Source organism: Mastigoproctus giganteus, chromosome 2 (genome assembly GCF_048544385.1).
Source record: "Mastigoproctus giganteus isolate SK-2022 chromosome 2, ASM4854438v1, whole genome shotgun sequence".
Classification (NCBI taxonomy): domain Eukaryota; kingdom Metazoa; phylum Arthropoda; class Arachnida; order Uropygi; family Thelyphonidae; genus Mastigoproctus; species Mastigoproctus giganteus.
In genome coordinates, this window is record NC_143576.1 from 134,907,236 (window position 1) to 134,931,868 (window position 24,633).

General features: G+C 38.0%; 1 protein-coding gene across 1 annotated transcript in view; it reads right to left on the minus strand.

The window, feature by feature from the left end:
• Window positions 1–24,633, minus strand: part of LOC150089580 (TBC1 domain family member 19) — a 456,806-nt gene that overhangs the window by 257,299 nt on the left and 174,874 nt on the right. The window contains exon 10 of the mRNA XM_090390037.1: window positions 15,194–15,306. Within this exon, the coding sequence (XP_090246163.1) occupies window positions 15,194–15,306 (113 nt within the window). The remainder of the gene's footprint in view (window positions 1–15,193; window positions 15,307–24,633) is intronic.

Below are 24,633 nucleotides of genomic sequence, written 5' to 3' on the forward strand. Positions count from 1 at the left end.
GAGACTAGGCACCAGCGAAGTGATCTGATAGAGGTGTATAAAGCCTTGAATGGTTTGAGCATGCTCAATGCTGATGGGATTCTTCCTCTAGCTCAGAATAATCACCTGAGAGGGCATAAATTGAAATTGAGGAAAGACAGATGTAGGATAGACGTGCGGAAATTTGCCTTTAGCCAGCGGGTGGTTGGTTGGTGGAACAGACTTCCATCCCTTGTAGTGGAGGTTGATAGCCTAAATAAGTTTAAGGCTCAGCTGGACAGGTATTTTGAATGAACAGAGGGGTGAAGTGGAAAAGTGGAAGTGGGTTTTTTTTTTTTTTTTTTTTTGGCTGATGCTGCATAAGCTTGCTTTCTTGCATCAAATGCCTCTACTAATGCTAATGCTAATGCTAAAAATTCAAAATGGGAAGCATTCAAAGAATTAATCTTGGAAGCTACTAGGCTTTACATAACAACTAAGAAATATTGTTCAAGGTTTAGGCCTAAATGGATGTCAGATGAACTAATGAGACATATCTAAGAGAAGAAAAATGCATGGGATACATATAAATTAATGGGTGACATGGTAGCTTATGATAGATATAAGCTGGTCTGTAATTAAGTCACAAAGGAGATTAGGCAGGCAAAGGCAGATTATGGAAAATCCTTGGCAAAGGATGCAACGAAAAACAACAAAGAGTTCTTTACCTATGTAAACTCTAGAAGGAAAGAGATGAATCAGATTGGTCCACTGGATATTGATGGGTTCACTACTGATGATCCTGCTCAGGTGGCTAACAAACTAAATGAGTATTTTACATCTACATTCACCCATGAGGAGTTATTCAGGAAGGGAAATGTCGTAGGTGAAGTAAACATTAGCAGTGAGCTAGATGATTTTCTAATAACTCAGAGGAAAGTGGAGGAGAAATTGTTGAGGATAAACATAAAAAAGGCACCCGGGGTGGATGGGATCTATCCAGTTATATTAAAGGAGGCAGCAAAGGAAGTAAGCAAACCCCTGGCCATAATTATGAGAGCTTCTTTGGACTCAGGGGAGGTACCCATAGACTGGAGATGTGCAAATGTGACCTCAATTCACAAAGGAGGAGGGTCAAAGGGCAAAACAAGTAATTATAAACATGTTAGTTTGACTTCAGTTCCAGGGAAATTAATGGAGGCACTGATTAAAGAAGTAATGCAGGATCATCTAGACAAGACTTCAGGTATAGCTCGGACACAGCATGGTTTTGTTAAGGGAAAGTCTTGCCTGACCAATTTGATTGGATACTATGATGTGGTCACAAAGGAACTGGATGTAGGGAATAATTTTGATATCATATATTTAGATCTTAGAAAGACTTTTGATACTGCTACACATGGAAGACTGTTGAACAAATTGGAGCAGTGTGGCATTGGAGGCAAATTGCTGCTATGGATAAAGGGATGGTTGAGTGGGAGGAGACAGAGTGGTAATCAATGGACACTGCTTATCGTGGACTAATGTTATTAGTGGATTCTCTCCAGTTCCATTGTTGTTTTCAGTATTTATAAATGATATATCAAGCTTAATGTCCAAGTTTGCAGACGATATGAAGGTTGGCAGGGTTGTTAAGGACACTAATGACAGTCCGCTGCTGCAACAGGATCTAGAAAAGTTGAGCAGATGGGCTGAGAGGTGCAAATGAAGTTTAACATTGACAAATGTAAAACACTACATATGGGAAGCAGTAATCCCAGAGTAACGTATCAACTCTGAGATACCACACTGACAGTGGTAGAGAATGAAAAGGACCTGGGGGTAATTGTGCAGGCAGATATGAAGTTTTCTTAGCAGTGCAGATGGTCTGCAAGAGTAGCTTATGGTGTCTTGTCAATGAAATAGAGAAATTTTTCTAGAAGGGATAAGGAGGTGATTATCCCCTTGTATAAGGCAATGGTCAGGCCACACCTTGAGTACTGTATATAGGTCTGGATGCCTCATTTTAAGAAGGATGTAGAGCTGTTGGAACGAGTACAGAGAAGGGCAACAAGATTAGTGAATGGAACAAAGGGTTGCTCTTATGAAGAAAGGCTTAAGTTTTGCAAATTACAGTGTCTGGAGACTAGTCACCTCCCAGGTGCCTAGTCTCCAGACACTCTAATTTGCAAAACTTAAGCCTGATTGGGGTGTATAAAGCGTTGATTGATTTGAGCATGCTGAATGCTGATGGGATTCTTCCTCTTGCTCAGAATAATCACCTGAGAGGGCATAAATTCAAATTGAAGAAAGACAGGTATAGGATAGATGTGTGGAGGTTTGTCTTTAGCCAGTGGGTAGTTGGTTGGTGGAACAGACTTCCATCCTTTGTTGTAGAAGTTGATAGCCTAAATAAATTTAAAGCTGAGCTGGACAGGTATTTGGAACGAATGGAGGGGTGAAATGGGAGAGGGTTTTTTTTGGTTTTTTTGGCTGATGCTGCATAAGCTCGCTTTCTTGCATCATATGCCTCTACTAATGCTAATTACATTAAATGCTTACTACATAAAATGCAGTAAGTGCCGATCATTGTGATCAGGTTTTGAGAATTGAATTTTAATTTTATTAAACAGCGATTCTATTAAGCAAAAATAGGAGGAGTATTATCCATAGGCTATAAAAGTAAAGATATAAAGCACACATTTAACTTTATTACCTTACCAATTAACAAAATTAAATGCAATAATCGGAAGAATATTTTCCACAGGTTAGCAAAATAAAAATAAATTTATGCTTATGTACATAGCTTAATAAATACTTTAATATATACACACTAACTAATTGATATTTCTGTTCACTGACATGTTTTTTGGGTTGTAAAATTTAAAACAATAAAAAAGGTAAGCAATCGATAACAAAGAACATAGCATGCACAAATTGCAACTAACACGATATGCTCAAGTGAAATACGGAGTAGCAAGTTTATGAAGTTTAAAAATAGGAATGAAGAGAATGTTCTGAAAATTTATTTATGTTTATTATATGACTGAAGATTTCAGTGAAGTGGAAACACATTTCACCATAATAACATAAAAACCCACAGAATTTCAGTTATCAGTATTATTGCAAATGCAATAAGATCAAGTTTACTACCCATTTATAATAGATTGCATTAGCAGAAAAGCCCAATAAACTAGAAACTACAAATTATTTTAATTTTTTTATTGGTTGTGACCTCCAGAAATGTGACCTCCTTTAGAAAAATATCCCAAAGGCATTCAAAATATTCTTATAACTGAACATATGATAATGATGAAAAGTAGTGCATTTTAATGATTTGAATTGGTTTTTTGAAATTTGATTTTGTAAAACAGCTGACTCTACTAGCCAGTGATCATGTTAACTGGCACCTACTTATTTCACTTTACAATGGGCTTACGATCGGGGGATAATTTCAAGTGCTACAGTCTCCTGCCCTGATTAAACACCATGTTGTCCCAAATAAGTGAAGAAAACCCTGGCTATTTTCTCGATTAGGTTCTGTTCTTTAAGATTTGTCAAAAATAAATGACTGGATTTGGGTGCAGAGAAGAGCAATGAGATTAATGGGGAGAACAAAAGAGTGCTCTTATAAAAAAAAAAAGGCTACAGTTTTGCAAATTGCAGCAGCTGGAGATCATGTACCTGCAAGGAGATCTGATTGAGATGTTTAAAGCTTTTTTGGATTGAGTAAGCTTAATGCTGACAGCATCTTTCCACCTCATTTTACACACATCAAGAGGCATAAATTCAAACTGAGAAAGGATAGTTGTAGTATAGATATATGGAAATTTCCTTCAACTAGTAGTTGAAGGAAATTTCCATTTATTTATCCTTATACCTATCCATATATCTTTCCTTCAACCAGCAAGTACAGTCAGTTTTGCTATAACATGGTACATGTGTTGCTAAAAATCTCCGCGTTATAATATTTTACACATTAAAAACAACAAGACTTATGTATGGAAAAAATAGGGATGGAGCAGAGCACTCAAAAAAAAAAAACATTCAGTCTGGTAAGAAAAACAGCAAAAAAAAGTTAGAAACCCAATAATATTCCTAACAGAGGTTTAAACATCTTAAATTTCTAATAAATATTACAGTAAATATAGCACTTTACCTTGACAAGATATGAAGTTTGTTTGATTGATATTTCTGTTCATTGACATTTTCTATTTTCTTTTTATTTGGATTGTAAAATTTAAAACAGTAAAAAAGATGAGGATTCAATAACGGCGAACATGGCACACACTAAAGAGAAGATTCTGAAAATCTATTTATGTTTTATATATGATTGAAGAGCAAGGGGAAACAGATCTCACCATTATGTAAAAACCCACAGAATTCCAGCTATCGATATTATTGCAAATGCAATAAGATCAAGTTTCCTACCCGTTTATAATTAGACTGCACTATCAGAAAAGTCCAATAAACCAGAAAATGCAAATTGTTTTTATTGTTTTATGGTAATGACATCCAGAAATGTGCTCCTCTGCTCGCACTATCCCGCCCCATGAAACTTCTGTTCGAACAGAAAATCTTGTGAATACAGCGAATGATAAGTTTGATGTCTCCGACAATACAATTACAGTAAATTGGAAATATAGATCTCACACATTTGATGTTTGACACTTTTTAAGCTTTGTAAACTTGTATGAGCTGCTGCGCAGGTCATTACGTTCAGCGTGGCACTGGGTTTTACGTTCCCCTGGTGTTACTCGCAGATGAAATCACATATGCGCCAACTCGAATATCGCATTATAGTCGCATTGTTCCCTAATATATCAATCGCATTGGAGCAAATTTGTGTTGCACAAATGCATGTTATAGCAGAACTGACTGTAGTTAATTGATGGAATCAACTTCCATTTAGTGCTGTAGAGGTGGGTAGTTTGAACAAAAAATTTATATATCTGGGAAATTTCAGTGACCACCCTGGATAAGTGGAAGTCTACTTCACTAATTGAATTTTACTAGTCATGTGGGAAATGGAAAATGTCAGCTTTATGAGTCTCTCTACTTAACTCCTTGGAATAAAAAAAAGGAGAGGTCACACCTGCTGACAAGATGATGTTTCAAAATTTAGAGAGTACCATTCACAGTAAGGGAAAAATCAAATTTCACTATTTTCCTTTTATTACATATTAAATTATATGTAAAATCGCATAATGTAGTATACTTTGATAAAGATGAATACAGCATGTACATAAATAAATTTATGTTTTTTCACATTTATGGCAGTTTATTATTCTGCACAGATTATTTAGGTTTCAATTATCTGGGAAAATTTTTCGTGGTCTACTTTGTTATTACTAATCATATTTTACCAGTCACAGGCTTGAACCACTATCAACTCAAATACATGTATAAAGGGTGGTCAAAATGTTCTGAAGAAGGAGCATAAAATAAATGTACAGAATTTTTTTTTTTTAATTTTAAAAGTATTCAACCCAAAGTTCAATAAACTTATTGTATTTTATCTGTAAAGAATTCAATCCTTCAAAAGAAAATTCTTAAGGCTGGGCATCAAAGGTGCCTCCATAGCCCAGGTAGGCAGGAGCAGCAGTGTGTAGCACACGTTTCTTGATTAGATCGGGGTTCAAGCCAGTGACCACCAAATACGGAGGATGCAGAAAGGTCAGGGAATGACACCGCATATCCCCGGAGCAATATGGCCTTAGTTGCTAATGCTCCTGAAAACTAAATAACAAACAGCTGGCATCAAACCAGGCTTCCACACCTGCTTTTAGCTCTTCATCATCTGAAGATGATGAAGAACAAAGATGAGACTTGAGGTTTTAGAAAAAGTAATAATCATCTGGGGTCAGACCTGAACTCTACAGGAGGTGTTTGTTCAAATCCATATTCATGAATTTTAGTCCGTGCAACCCAGGCTTTGGCTGCATTTTTTAAATCTTTTTTCCTGAATTTCAGCTTTTTAACTTTGGCAAAATAATCCTCCTGTTTTTGTGATTTTAGGTACAAGGTAATCAATTTAAAAAATCCATTTGTGTCCCTGAAAACTGGGGCCAACACTTTTCAACTGATTGTTGGTTCGATACTTTTTTGGGATTTAGAGATCAATTTTGTTTTCACTGCATGCTTTCTAATTTGTAATTGGGATTATAAAAATGAAGCCAAGTTTCATCAACAGTCACCAAAAGGGATAAAAGATTATCTGGATTAGCAAGAATTAACTTTAAATTCTATTTCAATGACTCCGCTTTCTGATATTTATCATGAATGGAAAAGTTTTAGAAACCTTTTCTTTCTTTTTTAGAAACCAACCTTGACAAACAGATTCCTAAATGCTCATGTATTATTAAAATGCTTCCATGGGAAATTTTTAGTATTTTTTCAAATTCAAACATTAATTCTCCTGTTTTCTAAAAATTTTTCTTCAATGATGGCAATTGTTTCAGAACTGATTGCTGACCAGAACTTGGATCATCCTCAATGACTCCCATCCTCTTTAAAACTCTGCTGACCATCTTACAACAGCAGCATAACTTGATAATATATACATCCCAAACACTCTAGTCATTCTTTCATGAATTTCTTTAGCATTTCTGCCCTCCTTGATCAAAAATTTTATTACTGAACCATGCTTGATTTGCTGGATATTCATCCTTCTTCCACCCACCAAAATAAAAAAATTAAATTTCAGAAACTACATAAGACACTGACATAATTACTTTTATTTTATTTTATGACATTAAGCTTAAAAATAACCTATTCTATAAAAATATAATTTATTAATACATTTTATATATACAGGAGTGCAGTTGTGTGGGGTGTGGTCAAAAAGTTCTGTTCTCAGAACTCTTTTAATTATCCCTCACACAACTACATTCCTGCACTGTTCACTTGGCTACATCAAGCCTACAAAAATGTTCTGTTTATACTTTGGCAAATCACATTGGTCACAGGAGTTTGGAAGTAATTATTTGACAAGAATACCATGTATTATCAGTATTTGTAAATGGAATTGAACCAGGGTCAATTCAAACACACATATTACTTCTCCTGCACTGACCACTTCTGTGTCAAAATGTCAAAAGTTTCCTTTAAGTACACAATAAATGACTGGAATTGTAGGTAATGTGTTTCTACTGAACAGCAAAACTCTTTTTAAGCTGATCATTGAGCTGCCAATGAAGAATATCCACTATGATAGGTCTTGTATAACACTCATTGCTATGATTAAACAATTTACATTAGTACAGAACATAAGAGATCCCTCCCCAGAGCAGAAGGGAATGAATTCTTTTTCTCTGTGCCTATAAGTGCCAGGCTAATTTTCATTCATCCTGGAGCCAAAGCATTGGCTCCAGATTGTATTACAGTTTGCTGTATTCTATGCTACAGCACAGCATGAAATACTGACATACTTGCATCATCAATTAACACTGAAATTCTACTTGAATTTCATTTAAAGTTGGCAGTAGTCTACAGAAGTCCACTTTGTATATTCACTATAGAGAGCAGCAATAAGTAGCAGCAATCTACATGCCCTTGAATCTTGCAAGAAAAATCCCAAAAGTCATTGTGCCTCTACTGAATAGTTGTTTATTTGATGTGTCTTTCCTATTATAGCACTCATTTATTAGCCACAATTGAATGGACAAAGTTGTATCCAGGCACAAAAATTGTGGTTTGTTCTGACGTTTGAAGTCTGCGTTCCAGCAGCAAAAGTGTTAAAAGTATGCATTTTGTTGTTCCTACAGTGTAACCAAGAATCAAACAACCACACTGATGATTGTTATTTCAGCATGACAAAAATAGCAGCTATGTTCAGAAAAAGCAAGCACAGCATTAAATATCCTAACACATCATCTGCAATAAGATCTGTTCCATGCAATGAAGACTGCCAATACCATATCCTTCAAAATCATGGTATAATGTAAGCAATGATGAATACAGAGAGGATTTTTGTTAAACAAGAAGAGCTCAATGACTTAGTTTACGATTTAGACTTATCTAAAGAGAAGGCAGAACTCCTTAGTTCTAGGTTACAACAGAGGAAGTTACTTTAAACCAGAACTAAAATTACAGTATATTGAAAATATCACAAAGTTTTCAAAATATTTCCTTGTGGAAGATGGTATATGTTTCTGTAGAGACATTGGTGATATTCTGAATGAACTCAGCATTGAACACATGCTAATGAATGTGATTAGCATTAGCAGAGGCATATGATGCAAGAAAGCAAACTTATGTAGCAGCAGCCAAAAAAAAAAAAAAAAAACCACATCCATTCCCTCAAAACATTTGTCCAATTCCTCCTTGAATTCATTTAAGCTATCAACTTACACAATCTGCTGGCTAAAGGCAAATTTCTGCACATCTATTCTATAACTGTCTTTCCTCAATTTGAATTTATATCCCCTCAGGTTCATAATTTGAGAAAGAAGAAGAATCCCATCAGAATTGAGCCGGCTCAAACCATTCACAGCCTTATACACCTCAATCAGATCACCTCACAGTTGCCTAGTCTCCAGACACTGCAATTTGCGGAACTTAAGCCTTCCTTGGTATGACCACCACTTCGTTCCCCTCACCAATATTGTTGCCCTTTTCTGTACTCACTCAAACAACTCTACATCCTTCCTAAAATGAGGCCTCCAGACCTGTATGCAGTACTCAAGGTGTGGCCTGACCACTGCCTTTTGCAAAGTGATAAACACCTCCTTTTCCCTACTAGCCAAACTCCTGTATATCATTGGCTATACCCCATGACTTGCTCTGGCTGCCTGTCTGCACTGCTTAGAAAACTTCATATCTGACTGCACAATTAATCCCAGGTCTTTTTCATTTTCTACCACCCTAAGTGTAGTACCACACAGTTGGTACATTACTCTGGGGTTACTTCTACCCATATGCAGCACTTTGCATTTGTCAACATTAAACTTCAGCTACCACTTCTCAGCCCATCTGCCCAACTTTTCTAGATCCTATTGCAGTTGCACACTGCCATTACTGTCATTAACAACCTTGCCAACCTTTGTATAATTTACAAACTTAGACATTAAGTCTGATATACCTTCATCAATATCATTCATAAATATACAAAATAACAGTGGGCACAACACCAAACCCTGGGGAAATCCATTAATAACATCAGTCCAGCATCCAATGATTACCACACTCTTTCTTCTCCCACTCAACCACCCTTTTATCCATTGTAGCAACTTGCCCTTAACACCATACTGCTCCAATTTGCACAGTAGTGTTGCATGCACGACGGTGTCCTGTATTTGTATAGTAGTGTTGCATGCACAGCAGTGTCCTGTATTTGTACAGTAGTGTTGCATGCACTTGTGTCAGAAGCTTTCCTGAAATCAAAGTATATGATATTAAAATTATTTTTTGTATCCAGTTCCTTTATAACCACATCATAGTATCCAATCTAATTTTTTAAACAAGACTTTCCCTTAACAACCAATGCTGTGTCTGAATTATTACTGCAGTCTTGTCTAAACTGCAATGCATCTTTAACCAGTGACTCCATTATTTTCCCCAGAACAGAAGTTAAACTAACTGGTCTGTTGTTGTTTGTTTTTTGGTTTTTAGGAGCATTAGCAACTAAGGCCATATTGCTCGGGGATATGCGGTGGTCATTCCCTGACCTTTCCGCATCCTCCGTATTTGGTGGTGACGGGCTCGAACCCCGGTCTAATCAAGAAGCGTGTGCTATGCACTGCTGCTCCTTCCCACCTGGCTACGGAGGCGCCTACTAACTGGTCTGTAATTACTCTTGTCACCTTTAGATCCCCCTCTGAATTGGGGATGCACATTTGCATATTTCCAGTCTGTGGGGACTTCCCCTGAGTCCAAGGAAGCTCTCATAATTAAGACTAAGGGGGTTGTTTACTTTGTTTGCTGCCTCCTTTAATATAACTGGATAGATCCCAACCACCCCAGGTGCCTTTCTTAGGTTTAACTTCAACAATTTGTCCTCCACTTTGCACTCAGTTATTATAAAATCATTACCCTGTTACAGATTGATAAACTTCTGGCATTTTCCTCCCTTAATAACTCCTTATGTGTGAATGTATAGGCAAAATACTCATTCAGCTTGTCAGCTATCTGAGCAGGATGATCAACACTTGAACTATCAATATTAAGTGGACCAAAAGATTCATCCAATTGGTCCTTCCTTCTAGAATTTATATAACTAAAGTTCTTGCTGTTTTTCTTAGCATACTTTGCCAAAGATTTCTAGTAATCTGTCTATGCTTGGATAACCTCCGACTTCATTACAAACTAGCTTATATCTACCATAGCCTTCTGTGTCGCCTGATAATTTATATGCATTTTTCTTCTTTGCCACGAGTCTCATTAGTTCATCTAACCTCCATTTAGGCCTAAACTGCCTGCTGGCAACCCAAAGGTGACGGGTTTGAATCCTGCCTCGGGCCTGGATCAAAGTACTGCAAAAACCTTGGGAGGTGCATTACTGCCACAGAAGCCGATGTGCCAACAACTACCAAAAAAAAAAAGAAAAAAAGAATTTAGGCCTAAACCTTGAACAGTATTTCTTAATTGGCATGAAAAGCCTAATAGCTTCAATGATTACTTCCTTGAATGCCTCCCATTTAGAATTTGCTGTTGGTAGCATCATCATCAGTTGGTCCCACTGTACAGAACCTAAAAAATCTCTGAAACTACTGTAGTCACCTCTACGAAAGCAAAAACCTTCCCCTTTACCCCTGATGGTAGTTACATCTTTAAGTAAATCGCACATCAGTACACTGATCACTACCACCTAGTGGTTCCTTTATCTGCAAATTCTTAATGCATGAGGAATCACTGCTGATAATCAGATCAGGGGTATTACTCCCTCTGGTTGCCCCTCGAACATGTTGCTGTAGAAAATGATAATCCAGTAAATCCCCAAAAGTCTTGCCGGTGTGCAAGTGACCAACCCATAAATTCCAGTCAATATCTGGAAAGATAAAATTCCCCATTATTAGACGATCTGATTTACTGAACCACTCTATTTCTCTGTACAGTTGTTCACTATACTCATCAGAATCATTAGGCCTATAACATACTCCTACTCTCATTTTTGCTTATGTCATACCATACTGACTCAATGTTACATTGATCATCTATGTTAACTGGATGCACTTCCTTAGATTTTATGTTTCTTAACTAACATATATTAGCATTAGCATTAGTAGAGGCATACAATGCAAAAAAGCAAGCTTATGCAGCATCAGCCAAAAAAAAAAAACCACTCCCATTTCACCCCTCTGTTTGTTCCACATACCTGTCCAGCTCAGATTAAATTTATTTAGGCTATCAACTTCCACAACAAAAGATGGAAGTCTGTTCCACCAATCAACTAGAAAAATTCCTGTATATCATTGACAAGACACCATCAGTTACTCTTGAAGACAACCTGCACTGCTCAGAAAACTTCATATCTGCCTGAATAATTAACCCCAGGTCCTTTTAATTCTCTACCACTGTCAGTATAGAGATGATACATTACTCTGGGGTTACTGCTTCCCATATGTAGTACTTTACATTTGTCAATGTTAAACTTCATTTGCCCCCTCTCAGCCCATCTGCTCAACTTTTCTAGATCCTGTTGCAGCAGCGTACTATCATTAGTGTCCTTAACAACCCTGCCAACCTTCATATCATCTGCAAACTTGGACATTAAGCCTGATATACCATCATCAATATCATTTATAAATACAGAAAACAACAATGGACCCAACACTGAACCCTGAGGGACTCCATTAATAACATTAGTACATTAAGAGCAATGTCCATTGATTACCACTCTCTGTCTCCTCCCACTCAACCATCCCTTTATCCATAGCAGCAATTTGCCTCCGATGCCACGCTGCTCCAATTTGTGCAGCAGTCTTCCATGTGCAAAAGTATCAAAAGCCTTTCTAAGATCCAAATATATGATATCAAAGTTATTCCTTGCATCCAGTTCCTTTATGACAACATCATAGTATCAATCAAATTGGTCAAACAAGACTTCCCCTTAACAAAACCATGCTGTGTCCGAGCTATATCTGAAGTCTTGTCCAGATGATCCTGCAGTGCTTCTTTAATCAGTGCATCCATTAATTTCCCTGGAACAGAAGTTAAACTAACATGTTTATAATTACTTGTTTCGCCCTTTGATCCTCCTTTGTGAATTGGGGTCACATCTGCACATCTCCAGTCCATGGGTACCTCCCCTGAGTCCAAGGAAGCTCTCATAATTATGGCTAAGGGTTTGCTTACTTCCTTTGCTGCCTCCTTTAACATAACTGGATAGATCCCACCCACCCCAGGTGCCTTTCTTATGTTTATCTTCAACAACTTCTCCTCCACTTTCCTCTCAGTTATTACAAAATCATCTAGCTCACTGCCAGATTTTAATTTGCCTCTGGCATTCTCCTCACTGAATAATTCCTCATGTGTGAATGTAGATGCAAAATACTCATTTAGTTTGTTAGCCACCTGAGCAGGATCAGCAACAGTTGAACCATCAATATCCAGTGGACCAATCTGATTCATAGAAGAACTGTTTATTATATACAGAAAGCACATTGCTGTATACAACTCCCTTCACGGCTACAAGCCAGGGGTTTACATAAAAGAAATCACACAACATAATAAACACAAAAAAAAAAAAAAAAAAAAAAAGCATTATGACTCCTGAAAGGTTTGAACACTGGGATGATGGGTTCAAAGCAGTGATGAATAGGTCTCCGGGAGCAGGTTCTATTGTCCTTTGACTTGGTCCTGGGAACGAAGTCTACGGAGTACTTTCTGCCATTATTCCTTGTTGACTGCGAATTTCTAGAGGTTGCCATCCAAGGACTGCATGTCTTGCAGCATTTGCACGGGTAGGAACTGATCAGTTAGCTTTAATCGGTTTGGAATGGCCTGTAGGATTGGATTAGCCCTAAGGCTTGGGACCAGGATCCTCCATCCTCAGTTAACCCAGAAATCTGGCAATGAAATAATGCCGACCATCATTTTGATGGCAAAGACGAGTCTTCTCTCACGAATGATGGCATTCACAAGAGAAAGCATTCATCCCTTTCCTTCTAGAATTTACATACATAAAGAACTCTTTGCTGTTTTTCTGTGCATCCTTTGACAAAGATTTCTCATAATCTGTCTTTGCCTGCCTAATCTCCTTTGTGACTTGGTTACAGATCAGCTTATATCTATCATAGGCTTCCATGTCACCCATTAATTTATCCCATGCATTTTTCTTCTCTGCCACATGTCTCATTCGATCATCTGACATCCATTTAGGCCTAAACCTTGAACAATATTTCTTAATTGGTATGTAAACCCTAGTAGCTTCCAAGATTAATTCTTTGAATGCCTCCCATTTTGAATTTGCTGTAGGTAACATCATCAGTTGGTCCCACCGTAGTCGCCTTTACAAAAGCAAAACCCCTTCCCTTTACCTGATGGTAGTTACCTCTTTGAGTAAATCCCACTTCAGCACACTGATCACTGCCACCTAGTGGTTCCTTTATCTACAGATTCTTAATGCATGAAGAATCACTACTGATAATCAGATCAAGAGTATTACTCCCTCTAGTTGCCTCTCAAACATGCTGATGTAGAAAATAATCATCCAATAAATCCACAAAAGTGTTGTTAATGTGTGAGTGACCAACCCACAAATCGCAGTCAATATCCGGGCAATTAAAATCCTCCATTATAAGACTCTCTGATTTATTGGCCCACGCTATTTCCCTGTACAGTTTTTTATTACACTCATCAGAGTCATTAGACCTATAACACACTCCTACTCTCAATTTTCATCTCCCAGTGTTTATGTCACACCAAACTGACTCCACACTGCACTGTCCAGCGATGTCGACTAGCTGCACTTCCTTGGATTTTATGTGTTTCTTAACTAATAGCATAACCCCTCCTCCTTTCCTATCCTGTCTATCCTTCTTGTACACATTGTAATCCATCCCCAAATTCCAGTTCTCCATTCCTTATATCTGTTTGACACCACATCTCTGATATTTATATATTTACTGATGCCTAAATAATTAAGCTTAAAAGCAGTTTTGCTGAAAATGGAAAATGCATTCCTTCAGTTCCTCTAATTAATGATGTTGGCATGAAAGAAAGTTATCAGAAAATATGCTCAAGATCCTGAGTGCAATAAAGTACTATGACTTTGATTGAAACTTCTGTGGGGATCTTAAGGTAATTTAAATACTCACCTGTCTTTAGGAAAGTTTCACAAAATATTTTGTGGGACAGTAATGCAACAGAAAAACATTATACTATGCAGCAGTGGGAAAAGCAGAAGATATTTTTATGAGAAGTAACATAAAATATGTTCCGCTGGTTGAACCTAAAAAGATTCTTCTTCCATCTTTGAATATACAGCTTGGATTAATGAAGAATTTTGTTGAGGCTCTGAATAAAGAAGGAAGTGGATTCTGCTACTATCTAAGTTGCAGAAAGGGAAGTGTTTCCCAATTAAGAGATGCAAAACTTAAAGAAGGAATTTTCATCAGGTCTCAAATAAAGAACCTCCTCAAAGACAATGCATTTGAAACAGAGCTACAAGATACTGTACTAGCTTTGCAATCATTCAAAGCAGTTGTGGATTTCTTGGAAGGAAAGGATATAATTATGAATCTCTCATATCAACTTTAGTGCAATGTTATAAAGATATGGGCTGTTGAATGGCTTTTAAAATTTATTTTCTTCATTCTCAACTCAGTTTTTTTTTTCCCTCAAAATATGAGATATGTAAGTGTTGAGCAATGGGAATGCTTTCATTGGGACATATCCATTATGGATAAGCAGTACCAACTTTGCCAGGATACTGCAACAATGGGATGGGAGATTCTTGAATCGAAAATTTACACTGAAAGGTGAAGTGTTTATGATAATTTGTAGAATCATAATAAATTACAGAACACAGTGAAGGGGATCAAAATCCAGACTCCAGAAGTGTTTCCAACAATAGCAGACTGCTGAATTCAAGAGGGCTACTTCAGGATGATAGCACTGGACACTGGCAAAAACTTGAAATAATTTATTTATTATATACACTGATGTGTAATGTAATGATTTATGTCAGAGTTAAAAAAAAAACTCAATTTTTCTGCAAGTAAAACACCTTTTTATACAGTAACAAAAAATTTATGTTTATATAATTTAATTATTAAACAGCCTCATCCAGCTGACTAAAAACGACAAAACTTACCGCATTACAAGTATCTATACCTAGTATGAGATTCCACATATCTGCTCTTAGACTAGATGGAGATCCCTGTTTGGAATATTCCCTTACAACTGAGGAATCACCCACTTCCAGCACTGAAACCAACAAATGCCTTCTATAGAAAAATTCTAAAATTCAATTTATACAAATGATTTGTAGTATGATTTTTCACAATGGGTGCATTGTGGCACTTTAGTGTGTCACAAATATTTCTAAAAATTATTAAAATGCAATACCTGTTAACATTAAATGGAAAAACTGTATTGGATACAAACTGAAAACAAAATTTTTAAAATTCCTCTTTCTAGCAACACGATTAGCAGGCATATTCAGGAAATGCCCTTTTCACAATGAGAAACAGATATTTGCACATACTGCATATCAGTAAATGTTTGCCCTGCAAATAGGCAAATCTACTAATATCAAAAATAAAGCACAGATCTTTCATTAGATTTGTTCTGGAAAAATAATAAATCAATTTTACTGTTGCAAAGAACTGTTTGAAACTACTGGTTGCACCTGAATAGATTTGTCAGTACTATTAAGCAAGAAAACCATTATTCCATATTACACATTGTTTTATACATTGTCTTGATTTTGAAATGTCTTAAAAAAGAAAGTTTGAAAAATGCATTTAATTGTTGTTGTTATTTGGTTTTTAGGAGCATTAGCAACTAAGGCCATATTGCTCCGGGGATATGCGGTGGTCATCCCCTGACCTTTCCGCATCCTCCGCATTTGGTGGTCATGGGCTCGAACCCCAGTGTAATCAAGAAGCGTGTGCTATGTACTGCTGCTCCTGCCCACCTGGCTACAGAGGCACCTTGCATTCAATTAAATTAACATATCAAACATCGATCAAAAAGAAAAGATTTTGAGCTATGCACAGTAATAGAATATGATCACACTGATGTGCACTGGGTGTTGAAAGGATAGGTTATTTCATGGGTGTACAAATTAAGTGAAGAACTTTTATTTTTCACATCAGAAGAATATGAATTTTGTCATTATTTATCTGATGACCTTCAGCTATGATAACTAGTACTTCTATATATTCCATAATTTAAAGAAACTAAATACAACAAATGCTAGATGAAAATGAAAATATTTGTCCTTAAACTAGGAATACGGGTAGCCCAATGATGGATAGGGTCAAGCCATTGAACTACACAATTTCTGGGAAATAAGTACACCACAGACCTATAAATTAGTTAAGAATAATTGAACCTCTCATGCATTTTATAAAGAGTTGACAGATATGTTAAAGAATTTTGTGGCTCATACTACTGAAATGACATTTTGTTTAAGCCATAATTCAAGTTTAGAATGAAGATTACACACCGCAAAAGTGCATGCAAACGGTCTTAGTGGTGAGAACCTGAAGCCATTAGTCATCGTCCAAGAGTTCAGATGATCAATGGCATCTTGCAGTTATCTTTCAATGACCCCCATTTTGCATGACTTTGAAAATAGGCTAAAGTCATCAATGTAGAGGATACTCTTTACAGCTGGAAGAAGTTACTCAATAATGGAATTTAATGACAAAAATTGTGACAGTCAGCATTAGTAGAGGCATACGATGCAAGAAAGCAAGCTTATGCAGCATCAGCCAAAAAAAAAACTCTCTGATTTCAACACTCCGTTCGTTCCAAATACCTCTCCAACTCAGCCTTAAATTTATTTAGACTATCAACTTCCACAACAAAAGATGGAAGTCTGTTCCACCAATCAACTACCCGCTGGCTAAAGACAAACTTCCGCACATCTATCCTACAACTGACTTTCCTCAATTTGAATTTATGCCCTCTCAAGTGATTAATCCGAGCAAGAATCCCATCAGCATTATTATTATTATTAATATTAGCCATAAGGTGCAAGGAAGCCTGAGGCTTATGCTGCACTGTGTCAGAAGTAGAAGAGAATCACCAGGAAAGCAAGAAGAGAAGAATGATGTTATCCAGCTCAGGATCCTGAGTTTGCCAAGCCCATACTCACCAGATGTGAGCCCCTGGGGTATTTTGAGCATGATCAAACCATTCAAGGCTTTATACTACACAATCAGATCACCTTACAGGTGGGTGCTTAGGCTCCAAACACTGTAGTCTGCAAAACTTAAGCCTTTTTTTGTAAGAGCAACCCTTTGTTCCATTCACTAATCTTGTTGCCCTTCTCTGTACTCATTCCAACAGCTCTACATCCTTAAAATGAGGCCTCCAGGTATACAGTACTCAAGGTGTGGCCTGACCCTCACCTTATACAAGGGGATAATTACCTCCTTATCCATGCTAGAAAAATTCCTGTATATCATTGACAAGACACCATGAGCTACTCTTGCAGACCGTCTGCACTGCTCAGTTGTTGTTGTTATTTGGTTTTTAGGAGCATTAGCAACTAAGACCATATTGCTCCACGGATATGCGGTGGTCATTCCCTGACCTTTCCGCATCCTCCGTATTTGGTGGTCACGGGCTCGAACCCGGTGTAATCAAGAAGTGTGTGCTATGCACTGCTGCTCCTGCCCACCTGGCTACGGAGGCACCACCACACTGCTCAGAAATTAAAACTGATCCTTGAAATACTCCTTCTTCTATGTATAAGACTATTATAAATGATTCAGAAATCGTGTTGGCCAAGATTTTTGCAGCTCCAGCGAACGCTACGTTTCTTTTTATATTTAGTCATTTTATTGACTTCATTATTATACTAAATTATTTTCTATAAGTAGCTTTATAGTTCTAATCAAAAGCTCCATGGTTTATTTTGAATGTTAATACTTAGTGTCCATAGATTTTGCGTTCATAACATGCCGGCATTGCTATATGATACGGAATCGAGTAATGTAAATCCCAAACTTCATAGTGTAAGGTTTAACGAAAAACTATAAAGCGAAATGCATAGCACTGTATTAGAAATCTGTTAGATTAGTACAGTATTATCAATTAATTAGTAAAATATAATCTTATTAAATTTCATTGTTAATTAAATTATACTTAAATGGAATCATGACCTAGACTAGAGCAGCAAAGTAACGGGAACAAACAGGAGTGCTGTGACTCGGGGAAGACCCGAAGAGGGCGATTCTCCAATGCATAACAGTCTAAAAAAATGTGTGAAATGTTTGCAGACCTTTCTAGAACAGGACATGATTTAGCCAAGGAAGATGTCTATGTGTGCTAGGTGCAGAGATTGTGAAGAAATTAGGCAGATTGTGAAGAAATTAATATGAGGTGCCCATCAAGCTCTCAGCTGCCCAACTCTGACTGCTGATGCTATCGAGGCAGTGTTAGGTGGGTCGGAAAACTGCTAGCTTGGGGGGAGACAAAGACCAATAGATTGACAGTAGCCACTGGCAGAGGTGAAAGAGATTCTTACACTGCTTCTATTAGATGAGCAGAAGCCTGAAAAACAAGATGCATGGTATTTCAGAGACTGCTGGGAGCCATTGCGATACAAGTAAACACATGGGTTGTGTTAGGGTAGCTAAGAATAGAAACAGGTGCAGGTATACTTGCGTGTACACCAATGCTAGGAGTTTAGTAAATAAATTTGATGAATTTGAGGTATTGCTCAAAACATCAAAGGCAGATATTGTTGGGATATCAGAGACGTGGTGTCACACAGATATAAGGGATGCAGAACTGCAATTTGGGGAGTACAACATCTACAGAAAGGATAGACAGGATAGGAAGGGGGGAGGGGTTATGCTATTAGTTAAGAAACACATAAAAACCAAGGAAGTGAAGCCAGTCGACATCGCTGGACAGTGCAGTGTTGAGTCGGTTTGGTGTGACATAAGCATTTGGAGATCAAAATTGAGAGTAGGAGTGTGCTATAGGCCTAATGACTCTGATGAGTATAATAAGGAACTGTACAGGGAAATAGAATGAGCCAGTAAATCAGAGAGTCTTATAAAGGGAGATTTTAATTTCCCAGATATTGACTGGAATTTGGGGGCTGGTTACTCCTACACTATCAGGGCTTTTGTGGATTTATTGGATGATTGTTTTCTACATCAGCATGTTCGGGAGGCAACTAGAGGGAGTAATACTCTTGATTTAATTATCAGCAGTGATTCTTCATGCATTAAGAATCTGCAGATAAATGAACCACTAGGTGGCAGTGATCACAGTGTGCTGAAGTGGGATTTACTCAAAGAGGTAACTACCATTAGGGGTAAAGGGAAGGGTTATTGCTTCCGTAAAGGCGACTACGATGGACTGAGACAGTATTTAAATTCTATACAGTGGGACCAACTGATGATGTTACCAACAGCAAATTCAAAATGGGAAGCATTCAAAGAACTTATCTTGGAAGCTACTAGGCTTTACATACCAACTAAGAAATATTGTTCAAGGTTTAGGCCAAAATGGATGTCAGATGAACTAATGAGGCATATGGCAGAGAAGAAAAATGCATGGGATACTTACAAATTAACACATGACACAGAAGCCTATGATAGATACAAGTTGATATGCAACCAAGTAACAAAGGAGGTTAGGCAGGCGAAGGCAGATTACGAGAAATCCTTGGCAAGGGATGCAAAGAAAAACAGCAAAGAGTTCTTTACTTATGTAAACTCTAGAAGGAAGGGGATGAATCAGATTGGTCCACTTGATATTGATGGGTCAACTGTTGATGATCCTGCTCAGGTAGCTAACAAACTAAATGAATATTTTGCATCAACATTCACACATGAGGAGTTATTCAGGAAGGGGAATGCCAGAGGTGTATTCAACTCTAGCAGTAAGCTACAGAATCTTGAAATAACTGGGAGTAAAGTGGAGGAGAAACTGTTGAAGATAAACACAAGAAAGGCACCCGGGGTGGATGGGATCTATCCAGTTATATTAAAGGAGGCAGCAAAGGAAGTAAGCAAACCCTTAGCCATAATTATGAGAGCTTCCTTGGACTCAGGGGAGGTACCCATAGACTGGAAATGTGCAAATGTGACCCCAATTCACAAAGGAGGATCAAAGGCTGACACAAGTAATTATAGACCTGTGAGCTTAACTTCTGTTCCAGGAAAATTAATGGAGGCACTGGTTAAAGAAGCACTGCAGGATCATTTAGACAAGACTTCAGTTATAGCTCAGACAAAGCATGGTTTTGTTAAGGGATGGTCTTGCCTGACCAATTTGATTGGATACTATGATGTAGTCACAAAAGAATTGGATGCAGGGAATAACTTTGATATTATATACTTGGATCTTAGAAAGGCTTTTGATACTGTTGCACATGGAAGACTGCTACATAAATTGGAGCAGTGTGACATTGGAGGCAAATTGCTGCTATGGATAAAGGGGTGGTTGAGGGGGAGAAGACAGAGAGTGGTAATCAATGGACACTGCTCAACGTGGACTAATGTTATTAGTGGAGTCCCTCAGGGCTCAGTGTTGGGTCCATTATTGTTTTCTGTATTTATAAATGATATTGATGATGGTATATCAAGCTTAATGCCCAAGTTTGCAGACGATACAAAGGTTGGCAGGGTTGTCAAGGATACTACTGACACTATGCTGCTGCAACAGGATCTGGAAAGGTTGAGCAGATGGGCTGAGAGGTTGCAAATGAAGTTTAACATTGACAAATGTAAAGTACTACACATGGGAAACAGCAACCCCAGAGCAATGTATCAACTCTGTGGTACTACACTGACAGTGGTAGAGAATGAAAGGGACTTGGGGGTGGTTGTGCAGGCAGATATGAAGTTCTCTGAGCAGTGCAGACGGGCTACAAGAGTAGCTCATGGAGTATTGTCAATGATATACAGGAATTTTTCCAGCAGGGATAAGGAGGTGATTATTCCATTGTATAATGCAATGGTCAGGCCACACCTAGAGTACTGTATACAGGTCTGGAAGCCTCATTTCAAGAAGGATGTAGAGCTGCTGGAACGAGTACAGAGAAGGGCAACAAGATTAGTGAATGGAACAAAGGGGTGCTCTTACGAAGAAAGGCTTAAGTTTTGCAAATTACAGTGTCTGGAGACTAGGCACCAGCGAGGTGATCTGATAGAGGTATATAAAGCCTTGAATGGTTTAAGCATGCTCAATGCTGATGGGATTCTTCCTCTAGCTCAGAAAAATTACATGAGAGGGCATAAATTCAAATTGAGGAAAGACAGATGTAGGATAGATGTGCGGAAATTTGCCTTTAGCCAGCGGGTGGTTGGTTGGTGGAACAGACTTCCATCCCTTGTGGTGGAGGTTGATAGCCTAAATAAGTTTAAGGCTCAGCTGGACAGGTATTTTGAACGAACAGAGGGGTGAAGTGGAAGTGGGTTTTTTTTTTTTTTTTTTTTTTTTGGCTGATGCTGCATAAGCTTGCTTTCTTGCATCAAATGCCTCTACTAATACTAATGCTAATGCTAACTCAATGCCAGAATTCACTCCTGTGCATCCGGCAACACAGCAGCAATCTCCAAGGCAGAATTCACTGGTTCCACAGGAACTAGTTACTGCTGGTGACTATTGTCAGGAAGACGGGGAATGTATTTCGCAAAAAGGATAGGTGGAATAGAACCAAGATATGTCTTCCAGGGACAAAGGTTTGATGTCGTAGAGCAGATATCATCTTTTAAGTGCACAAAAGGTGATATTGTTGCAAATGTTGGCACTAATGACCTTAAGAGTAAGAGATCTGCAGATTTACTTAAAAAGTACAGGTTAATACTGAAAAAAAAAAGTCATGAGTTAGGGTTAAATTTGAAAGTGTCTGCAATTCTGCCCAGACACGATAGGAGGGAGTATATGATGAGAGCCTTGTCAATCAATTCTGTGCTTGCTAACAGGAGAGACTGCTTCTACAGGGTTGGGATACACTTAAATAGAAAGGGTTAAAAAATATTTGCTGATGCTATCGAGGCAGTGTTAGTTGGGTAGGAAAACTGCTAGCTTGCGGGGGGATTCACAGACTAAAAGATTAACAGTAGCCCCAGGCAGAGGCGAAAGTATTTCTTGCATTGCTTCTATTGTAATGAGCAGCAGCTGAGAGAGCAAGTTGCTGGAGATTTCAAGAACTGCTGGTAGTCACATAGAACAAGTAAATACATAGGCTGTGTTAGGGTAACTAAGAGTAAGAACAGGTACATGTATACTTGCATGTACACCAAAGCTAGAAAGACAGTAAATAAATTTAATGAATTTGAATTGCTGATCAAGGCATCAAAGGCAGATATTACTGAGATATCACAGACATTTTGTCACACAGATATAAGCAGTGCAGAATTGGAATTTGGGGAGTACAATGTGTAAGAAAGGATACACAGGACAGGAAGGGAGGATGGGTTATGCTGTTAGTAAAGAAACACAAAATCTAAGGAAGTGCATTCAGCTGACATGAGTGGGCAGTGCAAAGTTGAGTCTGTTTGGTGTGACATAAACACTGGAAAGGGAAAACGAGAGTAGGCCTAATGACTCAGATGAGTCTGAGAACAAGAGTAGCCTGTGCTGACATAAATTTTTGCCGCTCCTGGAACAGAGAAGTTTTTTCTGATTTATTTTCTGTTTTATTGGCTTAAATTGGCATATTAACTTATTTTCTAGAGTAGCTTTATATTCCTATTTATGATACTTAGTTTAAAGTAACTTAGATAGAGATTTTGTAGGTATTACTTAATATCGGAAAGGGTATAAAATCCAAGGCAATTTACGAAAGGGTACCGTTCGTAAATTGCTGCCATTGTTACACGATAATAGATAGCATAAGCTTAATATAGTATAGTATAGTACATAATATTGTCAATTAATCAGATAATTAATCTTGCTGAACTTCATTGTCAATTAAATTGTACTTTTAACTATACACATAACGACTTGGGTTACGTAACATAAATAATTAGTAAAAAATAAATAATTAATACTTAACTTGATATGGAAGTTATATAAAGGGATTTCGTAGATAACACTCGATACTGGAACATGAATATAGCGTTATAACTGTGTTGGGATATAAATTTATAGTTTTAATTTTGTACTGAAATTGAAATTTTATTGAAACTAAATTGAAATCATGACTCAGACCAGAGCAGCAAAGCAAAAGGTTCAAGCTAATGGGAGTGCTGTGGCTCAGGGGAGAACTGAGGGGGGCATTTGCCCTCTGAATCACAGCCTATTAAAATGCACTACTTGCTTGATGTTTGTGGAGCAGTCGGGTACGGGATGTCTTTGTGTGTGCGCGATGCAAGGAGTGTAAAGAAATCAGGCGACAACTCAGCGTTGTTACGGGCCTATATGAGAGCTTAAAGGACAGGGTGGATGCCCTCGAAGGATTAAAAGTGAGGGGCTCATCAAGCTCTCAGCTGACCACACCAATGCCAGAGCTTGCACTTGGTCATCACGCAACACAGCGGCAGCCCCCAAGGCAGAATGCGCTGGTCCCAAAGGAACTAGTAGTTGTTGGTGACTCTACTGTCAGGGAAACGGGAAACATACTTTGTAAAAAGGATAGGTGGAACAGGACCAACGTATGTCTGCCAGGGGCAAAGGGTGATGATGTTGTAGAGCGGATATCATCTTTTAAGGGCACAAAAGATGATATAGTTGTACACGTTGGCACTAATGATATTAAGAGTAGGAGACCGGCGGAATTACTTAACAAGTACAGATCACTGTCGAAAAAAAAGCCGTGAATTAGGGTTGAATTTGAAAGTATCTGCAATTCTGCCCAGACACGATAGGAGGGAGTATATGATGAGAGCCCTGTCGATCAATTCAGCCCTGGAAAGATTGTGCAAGGCTCAAGGGGTAGAATTTTTTTCAGCCTGGTCTGTACTTGTTAACAGGAGAGACTACTTCTACAGGGGTGGGATACACTTAAATAGAAAGGGTGCAAGAATGTTTGCTGATGCTATCGAGGCAGTGTTAGGTGGGTCGGAAAACTGCTAGAACGGGGGGCATACAAGGACTAATAGATTAACAGTAGCCACTGGCAGAGGTGAAAGTGATTCTTGCACTGTTTCTATTGGAATGAGCCGCAGCCTGGAAAATAAGATGCAGGATATTTCAGAGACTGCTGGGAATCATTGGGGTACAAATAAACACATGGGCTGTGTTAGGGTAGCTAAGAAAAAGAACAGGTGCATCTATACTTGTGTGTACGCCAATGCTAGGAGTTTAGTAAATACGTTTGATGAATTTGAGGTATTGCTCAAAACATCAAAGGTAGATATTGTGGGGATTTCAGAGACATGGTGTCACACAGATATAAGGAATGCAGAACTGGAATTTGGGGAGTACAATGTCTACAGAAGGGATAGACAGGATACGAAGGGAGGAGGGGTTATGCTATTAGTTAAGAAATACATAAAATCCAAGGAAGTGAAGCCAGTCGACATTGCTGGACAGTGCAGTGTCGAGTCAGTTTGGCGTGACATAAGCATTGGGAGATCAAAATTGAGAGTAGGAGCATGCTATAGGCCTAAT